Below are 14,439 nucleotides of genomic sequence, written 5' to 3'. Positions count from 1 at the left end.
TATTCGGACTGTTTAATGCGTTGCATGTCAATAACCAATCGGTATTTCAATAAATCAGTGACATAGTTGGCGATGTAGACTGCTTGCAAATGTCGCTGCTTCCGTAGGGCGTGCTTAATATGAGCGATGGCACGAGCGAGAAGGCCCACGATGTCTGCAGCGATGTAGTTGAATTCTGCGTTGGACAAGCTCACAAATTCGCTCATCAGTCCCAGGGGTCTGTCAGGAACCGTTATGCAGACGTTCTTGTAACGGGCGTAAATTCGACGCACCATCTCCTGCAGCAGCATCGGCGAGATCTCTCCTATATTGCCAAAGCCTACCATGTCTATCACGTAGCGAAAAGCAGTGATGACGAGCTCGTTGCGGGGACTTTCGCTGTCGAAACATTCCTTCTCCACTTCTTCCCAAGAAGCGTGGGTGCGGGAACAATTTTGTAAAGAGTGGTAGCTGAACATCTTCACGTAGTGATGACGCGAGCGCGGTGCGCGCTGCCTTTATACAGATAAACGCGCGCGCAAAAAAACGAGAGTGAAACCGGAACTCAGAAGCCACCCGTCGCCGCTAGGAGCGCGCGCGCGCGCAGCGGAGAGTCGAAACCGAAAACACCCGCGGGCGGCGCAGAGGGCGCTAGGAGCGCGCGCGCGCATGCGCGGACGGGTGGAGCAGAGGGCGCGCGCGCATCCATAGCTGCCACTGCACGTCGCCTCAGTCAGTTTCTCTCTGGCTGTCGTGGAAAGCAGACGTGCGCTCCCCGCGCTCGCTCAGCCTTTTCTCGCATGTTTAGACTTGTTTTGCGGTGAGCAAGCCTTTTGTTCGTGTTGACGCATGTTTAGAGACGTGTGCCCAGTGGTTCCCGCCTTGTGTTAGCTGCGTAGTGTTGTGACGTTGTGGTTAGGCCTAAGCGATCGCCCCCGTAAGCCTTTTTCCTCGTATGTTTGCCGTGTTTAGCGGTGACCAATGAGTGATTTGACCGCGCTCGTGTTAAGCCTTTTCTCGCATGTTTAGACTTGTTTTGCGGTGAGCAAGCCTTTTGTTCGTGTTGACGCATGTTTAGCGATGTGTGCCCAGTGGTTCCCGCCTTGTGTTAGCTGCGTAGTGTTGTGACGTTGTGGTTAGGCCTAAGCGAAGCCTTTTTCCCCGTATGTTTGCCGTGTTTAGCGGTGACCAACGAGTGACTTGACCGCGTTCATGTTAAGCCTTTTCTCGCATGTTTAGACTTGTTTTGCGGTGAGCAAGCCTTTTGTTCGTGTTGACGCATGTTTAGCGATGTGTGCCCAGTGGTTCCCGCCTTGTGTTAGCTGCATAGTGTTGTGACGTTGTGGTTAGGCCTAAGCGATCGCCCCCCGTAAGCCTTTTCCCCCGATGTGTACTGTTTTCTGTTTAGCAGTAGCGGTTAGACCTTTCCTCTCGCATGCCTAGACTTGTTTAGCAGTGCTGTCATTTTTACCTGCCGCTAGTATCTTTTTCTCTGTCTTTCTCGTCTAGAGCTATGATAGTGGCGCCATCTGGTGTGATGCCTTGCAACTCAGTGGCCACCTGTCGTCGATCTCTGCAACTGCTGGGTGCCAACTACCAACATGGCGGGCGCTGGTCACTCGGGTGTTGCGGAGCGGCTTCTTCGCCGCGCCATCGTTGATTTTCGAATAAATTGTTTCTCTCCACTCTATTTCTATCTTTTTATTTTATTTTCTGCCTATTTTTTATTTTTATGACCACGATTATCCGGAAACGCACAACTGGTCTGGACGCGAGATAGACGTTCCCCAATTAGTGTGATGGCTCCCTGGAGGGTGCTGATTAATGAGGGGGTCCCAATTAGCTCTAATTGCTAATTAATGGCGTCCAGACGAAGATGTGCGTTTCCGGATAAACGTGGTCAGTACTTACTACTGTCGCTCTTGCACGAGAGACAGGATTCTGATCTTGCACGCGCTCTAGAAACCCCTCGACTTCTCTAGAGAGTCCGCATGGGAATGAGTGCGGTCCTAGTCACTCCGTGACACAGAGGAGGGCGGTGGAGGAGGGGAGGGGAGGTGGGAGCTCACGGTCCCCGCTGTTACCGCAGCAGGTGGGGCAGGGCTGCGAAGGTCAGGACCTTCCGTGTGTTGCTAATTTTCTGAGACGTTTCTCTAAGGCCGGTTCCACACTGACGTTTTACTCGTCCGTGCTTTTCACGTAGCCAAAACGGACCCCACTGGAACCCACGCGGCTCGATTGCCCTTAGGTTTGACTTTTTATGCAAACGGGTGACAAATACGGTAGTCTGAAATGGGCCTAAATTGAAAATGCACAATTGTGACACACTATTTAGCGAAAATATTTTCCAGGTTGGGACTCAGGATTCAGCCCATTCTACCAAGGACTGGCTTCAGTTGACCAAACGAATCAAAAATATTTTGCAGGACATGGGGGTACCTATAATAGACGCATAGAAAATAATCATCGCAAATATCGAGACCCACCCGTCTGTGACATCACGGAAAATTTCTCCGCTTGTCAGGTTGGCGTATGCTTACGATACCCAATGCGAATGCTCTCTCTTCTCTGACGTTAGATTTCGACACCAAGCCTTTTTCGGGGCTTCATAGGTCGCTGATACGACATGTACGAGAATGATATCTTCCTCAATATTATACAATACAATGTATGCATGGCGCAATGACGCACATACTATATTAAAGGGCCGGTCCCTAGGGTACCAGAAATTTTCATCGCGGAATGAAAAAAATGCCGTTACCGTGACATAAATATAATAGGAACCTGGCACAACCGTTGCGTCGTTCCTGGTTTACACACGAACGGGACGACGATATGTGTACCTTCCCTCTTCTCAAAAAGAGTGGCAATGTGGAAAGGCCTCCTGTCAGTATATGCTCGAACAATTTGGTGACTCCGCATTACTGCGCTTCTCGAGGAGGAGAGAAGAGGGAAAGTGCAAACTCGCGGTTTCGTTCGAGCGTAAACCACGAACGACGAAGCGGCTGAGTCCTATTCCTTTTCTGTAGGTATCAAAGAAATGGCAGCTTTCAATCCGCAATGAGTAATTTTGGCACAATATACGCCCCTTCAAGTGCAGCGAAGTTTGATGTTCTTACTCAGCACGGAAGAAGCTCCAGCTGAGCTTGTCGAACGCTGGTGCCTCGATGTTGTAGGAACTCCATGGTATAAGATATATCTGCTGTTGTAGCACCCCGAGAAGGCGGGTTATATTTCCGCTGACAGCGAAGGAGGGTCCAATAAGATTCCACCGCTGCGTAGGTAAAGATTCCGCTCGTGCGAAAATGGTCAGACGACGAGTGTAGAAGTCTGAAAGGACATAAATTGCGACATCCTCCACGTGGCAGGCGAGAGAAGTTTTTTTTTTCTCTACTGCATGGGTGTCTTTACGACGTAACGTGGTAGTAGCTGGTGGCAACGAAACATAGAACGAACGGAAACTTAAGGACCACGAAGGTGCAAAACTTTCTTCTCGATCGATGAAGGATGCCGTTACTTTGACATTAATAAAAAAAAAACGTACGGGACTAGTCCGTTGCTCCATTCGTGATTTATGCTGGAACAAAGACGCCAGTTTGCACTTTCGCTTTCCTCCTTAAAAAGGGTGGCAAAACATAAGGGCCTGTTATTGGCCTTTTCAAACCATTTGAGGGGACCAATGATAGATATGATAGATAAATAGATAGATAGATAATTTTATTTCACACTGAAGGCGTTGGAAATCAGGGCAAAAAAGCCATGTGGCTTAACCAATAACGCGCCTTTCGGTAAAGTCGCCCTTCTTGAGAAGGAAAAGGAAAGAATGGAGAAGAGTAAAGTCCGACGCACAAGGAGCGATTTCGATCGCGTTTCGCGCCCGCCGGCATTGAGGCGGCAAAGTTTTGACGCGCACGTGCAGATTTTCACCATATATCGGCTATCAAAGAGAGCGTAAAAAGAAAAAGAAAAGAAAAAAAACGCTTGGCGTTGCGACGCTGCCGAAAGCTAGAGGGACTTTCGCCACACTGTAAAAAAAATACGATCGTGTCCACTGGTGTCTGCCGGTTTATACTGACGGTATACCACAGTAATTGTAAATAAGGTTGAATCAACGTAAAACAACGGGGAATAGGCCGCCACCGCGCGGCGATTCGTAAGCGCCGTCGGGCCGAGTTCAAGATACAGCAAATCGCCGTCACCGGCAAGTTGGCATTGTGGAGAACCGACAGGAGTAAAGTCACCAAAAATCTGCGGCATAGCTTCTTGACATCTTTATACGTTTTCAGTTTGCGAAAGAGATCGACAAACGAAGTAAGTGTGGACATGAACTGCTGAAGCATTCACTTACCGCGTAAGATGACCGTGACCTCGTCTGACCAGAATGTCTTCCCACTGGGTAGAACTTTGAGCCCGCATTTGTAATGACCTTGGCTGGACTCGTTGGTGAACGCCCATACATTTACTTCACTCACTATGTCGGGCTTAATGGTAGAATGACGTGCGTCCAGGTAGACGTCATTCTTCGTCCAGACGTAAATGTATGATTTTGAATAGAGGCTCGGATCTAGGGCTGTCCCATTGTCAAAGCGGGCATTGCAGTAGAGAACGAAATCCCGCATTTGCCAACTTAGCAAGATTGGCGGTCGGTTGGATGTTAACGATACAATCACTCGTGCGTCACCTGGAAGTAAATCATAAAGACACGCATGGCGTTGGTTAAAATTTGCGTGGAACCTCCGCTCTGAAGAGGCTCTGATCTGGAGACTCCAAGGCTTTCTATTCATTATGCAGTTTTTTATCTATATATATTTATACAGGGTGTTCCCTTTTACCTGCAACAAATTTTCACAAAAAGGGGAGTTACCTTAGGGCGGTTTTACTGTTGGCGTTGGATTGCTCGACGGGCCTGCTACTATAGGAAACCAATTTTTTTGCTCGTTTTGGGAACTAACTAACAGATATATTTTAATCAACGTAGCCTCGGTGCTACCTCGAGAACGCTCCTCGACTCCGAGTTTGGCTGGTGTCATGGCGGAAGACAGGTCGTTCGCTGCGTTCATCGACTGCGTTTTGGGCTACGATGACCTTTAGCCGGGTACTGACGACACTGTGCGACGACGCTCAATCACCGCCAAATTCACGAACGAGCCTCGACTCGGAACTCGACTCGAGCAGCTCCTGGAGATCGCTTTTGCACTTCATGAACCGGCCTCGACTCGAAACGCTCCTCTAGTGGAGGAGCTCACCCGCTCATTCCTCCAAAATCTCGAGATAACTGCGATGCTACCTTGAATGCTCCTCGATTCGAGTTTGGTGGAAAACATGGCTGCAGGCGATACGTTCGTGGATTTCGTCAACTATATTTTGCAAGAAGACGACTGCTTTAACGGGACTGCTTAGAGCAACCGCGTCGCCAATGTGTCGCGGTATCGCGTAAGAGACCGCATGAATCCACTGGAGCACTTCAGCGAACGATAGCGCGTGAAATCCAGTCTCCACTCTGTAACATCCATTTACTCCCGTGCATTTACTCCCGAAAGGGACTATTTTTTTGTGACAATGCATTTAGTCCCCAAAAGGAGTACAAGTACCCATTTTTTCTTAGAGTGTAGTTCTGGTTTGACGAGTCTAACACCCTTGCTCGTAGTAACTTACGAGACTCACAAACACCGTTTAGTGTCCCTTTAAGGCTAGTCATCATTGAGAATGACAACGCTTTGTGCACGTGGTCCATTGCGGTGTCCTACAATTAGACTCACCTTCTTCTGAGAATGCTGGAGCCACACCGGAAATCATTCAATCCTCACAATAATTGCGAGTTGAATCATCTGTTTCTTCTATAGAGAAATACTCATGGAAGGAGCTTACTCATGTCGGCGTAAGGCAGCCATGGTAGACATGCAAACGGAAACTTTTCTTCGCAGTCGATCGTGTTGATTTGTCTTGCTGACACGTTTAAGACCGCACAGTTATGTGTGATATTCCAGTTGCCTATGCCTTGGCCAGAAGCAGATAGAGCATTGCCCCTGAAATAGTATACGGGAACACATTGTAACGAAAGTAGTTCAGTTCTGTACTGCTAACATACAGGGTGGTTCAAAAAAACGTGTCATTCGGACTTTATAAAAAAAAAGAAAGAAAAAACGGGCCGACGGAAAAATACAGGGTAAAGGCATTTGTGTGGCAACGAATTTGCCATCTTGCGGAAATATTTTCATTTGATTTTGATTAAAAGAAATTAAATTTCTTTAATTCAACTTCAAAATTTCCCAAGTCAACGTAACGTTTTTTTTTTGTTTTTTTTTACAGAATTAGAGAGCCCGTACACTCTTAAAAATGAACTTCACCGCATAGCACGCTCCTAGCCAACAATCATCTCGAATGATATCGTTATATGCCCTTATTTGTTGAAAACGGGAGGCGTACGCCATTTCTGTGACAATTATGAACAGCATAAGTGTCACAAAAAGGCGTACGCCTGTCGTTTTCAACAAATCAGGGCAGATAATGATATCATTCGAGATGATGGTTGGCTAGGAGCGTGCTATGCGGTGAAGTTCATTTTTAAGAGTGTACACTCTTAAAAATGAACTTCGCCACATAGCACGCTCCTAGCCAACCATAATCCCGAATGACAACGTTCTCGCCCCTGATTTGTTGAAAACAGGAGGAGGAGCCTATTTTGTGCCATGATGCACGGCACAAAATAGGCTCCTCCTCTCGTTTTGAACAAATCTAGGGCGAGAACGTTGTCATTCGGGGTGATGGTTGGCTAGGAGCGTGCTATGTAGCGAAGTTCATTTTTAAGAGTGTAGCGAACTTAATCAGATCCACCAAGAAATCCGCTCAATATTGCAAACGGAACTGCCCCCCAAAAGTCCCGAAATTGAGGCTTCAAAGTTTCGGATGTTCAGCGCACCAAACCAGTCCCAAAGATGCGTGGAGAGGAGGACATGCTCATGCCCCCATGAAGCTAGAACAATTTATCGCCGGACCGGCGTGTAGCACGAGAGGCGCCGTTGATAAGCGGCACAAAAAGCGCCACCATACGTTGATAAGCGGCACAAAAATGATTCCGCCTCTTTTTTCCCGCACTCTTTTTTTTTTCGACCTTCTATCTGTCATGGGGGCAGGAGCATGTCCTCCTCTCCACGCATCCTTGCGACTGATTTGGTGCGCACACTCTTAGAAATGAACTTCACCGCATAGCACGCCCCTAGCCAACCATCATGTCGAATGATATCGTTATCTGCTTTGATTTGCTGAAAAACAAGGGACGTACGCCATTTTTGTGACACTTATGAGCATCAGTGTCACAAAAAAGGCGTACGCCTACCGTTTTGAACAAATTAGAGCACATAGCGATATTATTCGAGTTGATGGTTGGCTAGGAGCGTGCTATGCGGTAGAAGTTCATTTTTAAGAGTGCAGTTGAATACCCGAAACTTTGAAGCCTCGATTTCAGAACTTTTTTTGGGCAGTTCCATTAGCAATATTGAGCGGATTTCTTGGTGGGTCTGACTAAGTCCGCTACGGGCTCTCTAATTCTGAAAAAAAAAAAAGTTAGGTTGACTTTGGAAATTTTGGAGTCCAATTAAAGAAATTCAATTTCCTTTAACTAACATGAAATGAAAATATTTCTGAAAGGTGGCAAATTCAGTTGCCACACAAATGCCGTTTACCCCGTATTTTTCCGTCGCCCCGTTTTTTTATAAAGTCCGAATGACACGTTTTTTGAAACATCCTGTATATCTGATTAAAAACCACACTCTTAACAATGAACTTCGGCACATAGCACGCTCCAAGCCAACCATAATCCCGAATGACAACGTTCTCTGAATGGTGGCTGATTCCGAGCGTCTTTAGTCGCCAAAGGAGCGGAAGTCTTCGTGGCACCCGAAGCTGTGACGGGAGCTCGTTTATGTTTACCCGAGAATGTCATGTATATGAGTTCGGTTTACATATTCATCATTTATTGTTGTTGTTGTTGTTACATATTCTTTGCACTGAGCAGCATGCCAATGCGCTCTTTCGGTCAGCTATCCGACCGTCAATTACGTCTTCTTCTGCCTTGTTTCCACATGAGGGTGACGGAACATTAGGAACAGCCACAAGAGACGCTTCCCTCTTCCCTAGTCCTTCCCTGCTCCTTTTCCTCCTTCCCGCGTGTGAACTAGATGAACACGTAAATGAAAGCCAAAGAGCTGAACGCGCATTGGTACACTGCTCCGCGCAAGCAATATTTAAACCGAAACCAATTAGGTTTCCAAAAGAAAAAAAAAAAATCTCTCAGTGTCGACGTGTAATTTTCTGAAATATCCGTCGAAGGCCCCAGTAAAAGAGAGGTTTCGAAAACATCTGCAGAAAACTTTTAAAGTTAGGAGTTTTATTTAATTAATGAGCGTATAGAAATGAACGTCTCACCAATCAGTTCCTGGCTTCCAGGGAAGATCACTGAAACGAAAAATTTTCAATAGCACTGCCTGTTTATGAATTATTTTAGCAGGGGGACATTGGTTGAACACCTGGTTGATTATTTTTTATTTATTTACAGATACTAGTGGCCACCTCCTGGGGCCTGGGGGGGCGAGCGGTAAAAATAACAAGAACAACGCACATCGTTCATAAGAACTGAGCCTCAACTCTCGCTAAGAATTGTCCAATGGTACGTGCGGACACAACATCGTCTGACACGCTATTCCACTCATCAATCGTTCTCGGGTAAAAAGAGAATTGAAAAGCGTCCAATGTGCAGTTATACGGTTTCATGTGAAAACTATGGGCATTACGTGTGGGGCGCTTATCGAACAATGAAGCATACTTGTCCTTATCAATGTTAAAGGAGCATGGAAATGATCGGAATAAAATATGACGGGAGAAGTAGAAATTATGATTCTGAGCCCTGTGATACATATTCGCACAAAAAGTTTGAGCGTAGCGCGCAATCCTGGAGCGCGAGGGAGCTTTGAATCTCGCGGCAGAAATGCCCCCTCACTCGGCTGTCAGCCGCTGACGTCATGTGACCGCGCCGTCTTTTTCTTTATTTTTTGCGATTTCTCCGGCGCACGCTGGCAAGCCGACCGGGAAGGAAGCGTTGTTGCTCATCGGACGCCGTGCGAAGGACAGGTGATGCTCTTTAGGCGACACGTCTGCTCTTCTCGACGAAACGTTTTATGGAGTTGGAGGCTAAGTTCCTCGAGCTTCGATTTCGCCACACGAATGTACCGGAGGCTGGTAAGTGATGCTGCTAAGTGTGAACGAACATTCGGATTGAAATATAGTGCTTCTTCTTGTTTACAAATGCATAGTCATGAAGACGCGGCGCAGTGACCAGTGTTTTCACTTGAAGATGTTGCCGACCATCATGACTTCTCCGTGTTGTGGTCAACACTATGGGCTCTGAAACGCATGGACACTGGCATCTCTGAGGCGAAAGAGCGGACCGATGAACGCATAGCTATGTAACATTGCGCTTGTGATACCAGGAGCGTAACGTCTCCACAAACACTACAACATGAATACCAAAATAAAGTTAGTAAAGTTCATCTGCTAGCGATCTGTGGGAAACCCCAAAATACATGGTCAAATAATCATTTTCTTTTTTGAATGGTCATACGCAGAATACAACACTGGCACATGGTATAAATCTCCAACTGACAGGAACGTATTTAGTCGTATCACATATATATATGCTGCACACACAGGCACAATACTGTTCACTAATGAACGACACCTCAGCACAATCGGAACAGAAATCACAACCACGTACGATCCACCTCAACCCGGGCTGTCACTGCAACACAGAGGCCTGGCTACACCTTTTACACTGCCCGCAGTCTTGTTTTATGCAAAACTTACGAGACAAATCATGTAAGAACGCAAGTGAATGTCAAACGCAAATAAATAGCAACAGCGTCTCAGTCGGTAAGTTGCCACGATTCCTGAGCTAGCAGACGATTCTGGCGGGGAGCGGACGCTTCCGGCAGCCAATGAAGTGCTCGGACGCCTGACGTCACCACACGCCAGACTCGGCTTGGGGGAGACTGTCGCCGCGGAGCGCATTCTTCCAAACTAATTTTCTCAGGAAATTCGCGCTTTTCGAAGGAAATATTTTCCGTAACAGTTTATGAAGGTAGTATGTTCATATCAAGCGGTGAAAAAATATATGTTCCAAATGATTTCCATGCTCCTTTAAGCCCATCCCAAAGTACCGATTGGGATAACTGCAAGATATTATGCACTAGATATAGAATAGATAAGAAAGAAATGCTTACAGGACGAGGCCTGGGACAGGGTCCAGCCAGTGGTAGAATCCACCGATCACTTTCATATTCAACCAGAAAACGGGCTCATCTGAAGCTGGTTATAGAAAGATGCTTTGAAGGCAACACAGAAAGCCACGAAACATTCAAGAACACCCTAAAACAACACAGAGAGCGACGACGGATTCCTATCGCACGCCGAAGTACTGTATTTACTGTCAGAATTAATGCACCCTTTAACCCCAAAGGTGTAGCGAAATACGCCGTGCAAGTGCGTCTCTGCGCATGAGAGGAGGCAGGGAGAGGGAAGAGGGAGGGCGCCACCTTAGCCAATGGGGCTTCCCGAGTGGAGTAACCGGGAGAGGAGATATGCACAGAACGCTTGGTTACTTGCAGAGCGTACACTGTTAAAACAGAACTTCACCACATAGCACGCTCCTAGCCAACCATCATTCCGAATGATATCATTCTGTGCATCGATTTGTTGAAAATGGGAGGATGCGCCTACCTGGGACAGATTATCTTGTCCCAGATAGGCGCCTCCCCCCTGTTTTGAACAAATCATGACGCAGAATGATATCATTCGGTATGATGGTTGGCTAGGAGCGTGCTATGTGGTGAAGTTCTGCTTTAACAGTGTATAGAGGGGGTTGCGCGAATTAGGCGAAGAAAATGGGCACTCGCCACATGCTGGCGCCGTGCTCCTGTTGTTGGTGGATACAATGTGTAGGACCAAAGGAACCAACCACGGAGTAGTACTGACGTAACATAGTGGGCAATATGAGGGAAGCCAGCATGTGTGAGCTATCAGCTCCACTTACACTCTTAAAAATGAGGGGGGGGGGGTGTCGAAGTCGCTTGCCGTTGTTGGCCGCACTCAAGTGGGCATCGTCACGACTATAGCCCCCCCCCCCCCCAAAAAAAAAGAGCTTCGCCACTTAGCACGCCCCTAGCCAACCATCACCCCGAATGACAACGTTCTCGCCCTAGATTTGTTCAAAACGAGAGGAGGAGCCTATTTTGTGCCATGCATTTTTAAGAGTGTAGATGCACAAGGCCTACCTAATGCCTCTGCCCGCTTCAATTATAGGCATATAAGGTCAGGACGTCAGCCAATTGCCACACACAATTTCACACTGACTTTCCGTGGCCGCCAATCACGGCTCGTCTTGATAGCTGCGGCCACCGGAAGCCGGGGTCATGCTTGGCGGAATCTAAATCAATAAATCAAATCGTGTAACGATCAGGTTTTGTTTCTAAACGGTATTGGAATAATGCCCATGTGTAGTTTCTTCGAGAATAAGGTAATTGAGGTAGACAGTACACCCTTAAAAATGAACTAAACCGCACATACCGCGCTCCTGGACATCTTCTCGCATGGTATCGTTATTTGCCCTGATTTGATGAAAACGGGAGGCGCACGCCTTTTTGTGACATTTATACTGTTCATAGTTGTCTCAACAACAACAACAATAAATGAAGAAGTGATGATGACATGGGATGTTTCCCCGTGGTAGCCACAGGACACTACCCCATTTCACAGTGGTTAATATGAGAGGATGAATTATGGTGAGAATGAAGCAACGACAGGTCGGAGTTCTGTTTAGAGCTCTTCAAGGAGTCCAGTGGCCTGCATGAAAACGAAAAGGGAGCGAAGAGCCCGGCACTGATGTTCAGGGGAGCTCCATGGGCCAAGGACTTTGGACAAGCTGAATGGTCTATGGTCGAGGAGTTCAAGTTGGCGTCGAAGTACCCGGCGTTCACACGTGTACCGCTCACAGTCCTCGATGATATGGGGGATCGTAGCTGGGGTGCGGCAAGCTAGGCACAGCGCCGTGTTACTGTAACCCAGCTTAGCACGGAACGCAGGGGTGAAGGCGACGTTGAGTGGTAGACGCCGCAGGAGTGTCGTAAAGCTGCGAGGGAAGCCACCTGGCATCCTAAATGATAATGACGGGTCCACTGCATGGAGGAGCGACCATTGAGTGATGTCATGCAGCCATTGCTGGCGGGCCAAGGGTGACACCAACGCAGACAAGTAGGAGCGCCTATCCCCGTTGGAGAGGATAATGGGCAGGGCTCTGGAGATACGGTGGGCCGCAGCAGCCGCCAAATCTGCCTCTTCGTTGCCCTGAATGCCGGTGTGGCCGGGGACCCACTGTAGGGTCACCCGGTGTCCCTGTTCGCCGAGAACCCTGAGCGCCGTCAGGATACTAACAACCACCGGGGCCAACGAGCCGCGGATGCCCATGGTTCCTACACATTGCAGGGCTGATTTTGAGTCGGTGTATATCACCCAGGAACGGGGAGGGTACTTTGAGACAGACTTTAGAGATAACAAGATGGCATACAGCTCCGCAGAGGTCGACGAAGTGCGATGTGACAGGCGGAACCCACATGATAGTGACTCCTCCGGTATGACAAAGGCAGCGGAGGAGCCATCCGACGTAGACGAACCATCTGTGAACACAGCCGTGCGGCCTCTGTAGTTTGTATCCATCATTTCCAAAGTAGACTGCTTGAGAACCGAAACGGGGATCTGGCTCTTCGGCCCCAGGAGGCCAGGGATGTGTGTCGAGAGGGATGGGCTCGGCAGTGTCCATGGTGCCACTGAAGGGGCGGTCGGGGCAACAGTGAAGTCAGGGATGTTTCCAGATGTTGCTGTAACACATAGCGAGAGTTTACTTTTCTTCCGCCTACGTAGCTTTTGAACCAGAGGATGACGCCGGTGGTGAGCGAGCAACCGTAGGTAGTGTCGGATGGTTTCTCTTCGGCGGAGGACATCGATGGGTATTTCCCCGGCGTCGGCGATCACCATCCGTGTCTCAGCGCTGCGCGGGACACCAAGGCACGTCCGCAGGCTGCGTGCCAGTGTATACCGAAGCTTGTGCTCAGACGTGGCTGATATACCGTGCAATACGGGCAAGCTGTATAGCAGGGAGCCGCGAACCAGAGTTTTGTGGAGCACAAGAAGATCCCGCTCAGTGCAGCCCCAGCGCACGCCGGCAAAGTGGCGAATCACATTCCCCCAGCGCTGAGCCTTTGAGATGATGAAGTCAATGTGCCTTCGCCACGACAGGTTGCGGTCCAGGATAACACCCAGGAACCTGTGGAACTTGACTTGTATGAGGGGGCAATCCCCAATCCGCAGTTGGAACCTCCGCATCTCTCTTCGAGTAAACGGAAGGACAGCGCTTTTTTCGGTGGAGATATCCATCCCCGCGTTCAAGAAGAAGTTGTTGATGGCATCCAGTGCTCTTTGCAACCGATGTTGAATTGCCGGCCGGGATTTTCCAACAGTCCAGATACACACATCGTCCGCATATATGGAGAGATTTACTCTCCTCGGTAGACATTCTTTGAGATCAACCATGACGATATTGAATAGTAACGGGCTTAGGACACTTCCTTGCGGGACACCCTGCGGAACAGCAGTCTTTTCTGTGTCACCCTCGCCTGTTCTGACAAAAATTTGCCTTTGGCTCAGGAAGTCGGAAAGCCATGCAAGCGCTTTCCCAGGCACCTGCGACCGAAGTAACGCATGCAGAACACCGGGGTGACTTACGGTGTCACACGCCCGCTTGACGTCCAGGAAGACAGCCATCACGGTTTGCCTCCGGGCTTTCGCTTCCTCAACAGTAGAGACCAAATCCATCACCGAATCCATTGAACTACGATGCCTACGGAAGCCTGACATTTCCTGGGGGAAAACACATCTCCTCTCAAGCCACCACTCGAGCCTGTGCAGCACCATGCGCTCCAGAACTTTCCCTAGGCAGCTGGTAAGACTGACAGGCCGAAAAGACGCCAGGTCCAAGGGGTGTTTTCCAGGTTTCAGTATGGGAACCACTAGGGCCTCCTTCCACTGAGCAGGGACTTGTCCATCCCTCCATGATTTATTGTAGATCTCTAAGAGGACCAGAAGGCATGTGACATTCAGGTTACGGAGCGCAGCATAGGTGACCAAGTCCGGACCAGGTGACGACTTTTTCCGAGAAAACGCCAGGGCCGCCTTGAGTTCTGCAACCGTGAAGTCTGCATCCATGTCGGGGTCCGATGATAGAGGAGCTTGGCTAATAGCGCGCTGTAGCTGCACAACTGTAGTTGTCTCAAGAAAGGCGTACGCCTCCCGTTTTCAGCAAATCGGGGCAGATAACGGTATCATTCGCGATGCAATGCTATGCAATGAAGTTCATTT

The 14,439-nt window shown here is 48.5% G+C and overlaps 1 protein-coding gene across 1 annotated transcript in view; it reads right to left on the bottom strand.

Moving 5' to 3' along the window:
* The window catches only part of LOC135375155 (uncharacterized), a 101,625-nt gene that overhangs the window by 51,880 nt on the left and 35,306 nt on the right, over positions 1-14,439 (bottom strand). The window contains exons 4-8 of the mRNA XM_064607882.1: positions 10,254-10,338; positions 8,404-8,433; positions 5,848-6,005; positions 4,328-4,660; positions 3,099-3,309 (exon numbers count right to left, since the gene is read on the bottom strand). Coding sequence (XP_064463952.1) covers positions 3,099-3,309; positions 4,328-4,660; positions 5,848-6,005; positions 8,404-8,433; positions 10,254-10,338 — 817 coding nt within the window. The remainder of the gene's footprint in view (positions 1-3,098; positions 3,310-4,327; positions 4,661-5,847; positions 6,006-8,403; positions 8,434-10,253; positions 10,339-14,439) is intronic.

This window comes from Ornithodoros turicata, unplaced genomic scaffold, assembly GCF_037126465.1.
Source record: "Ornithodoros turicata isolate Travis unplaced genomic scaffold, ASM3712646v1 ctg00000829.1, whole genome shotgun sequence".
Classification (NCBI taxonomy): domain Eukaryota; kingdom Metazoa; phylum Arthropoda; class Arachnida; order Ixodida; family Argasidae; genus Ornithodoros; species Ornithodoros turicata.
The sequence above is the reverse complement of the archived record's forward strand: the minus strand, read 5'-3'. Positions and strand labels throughout refer to the sequence as shown.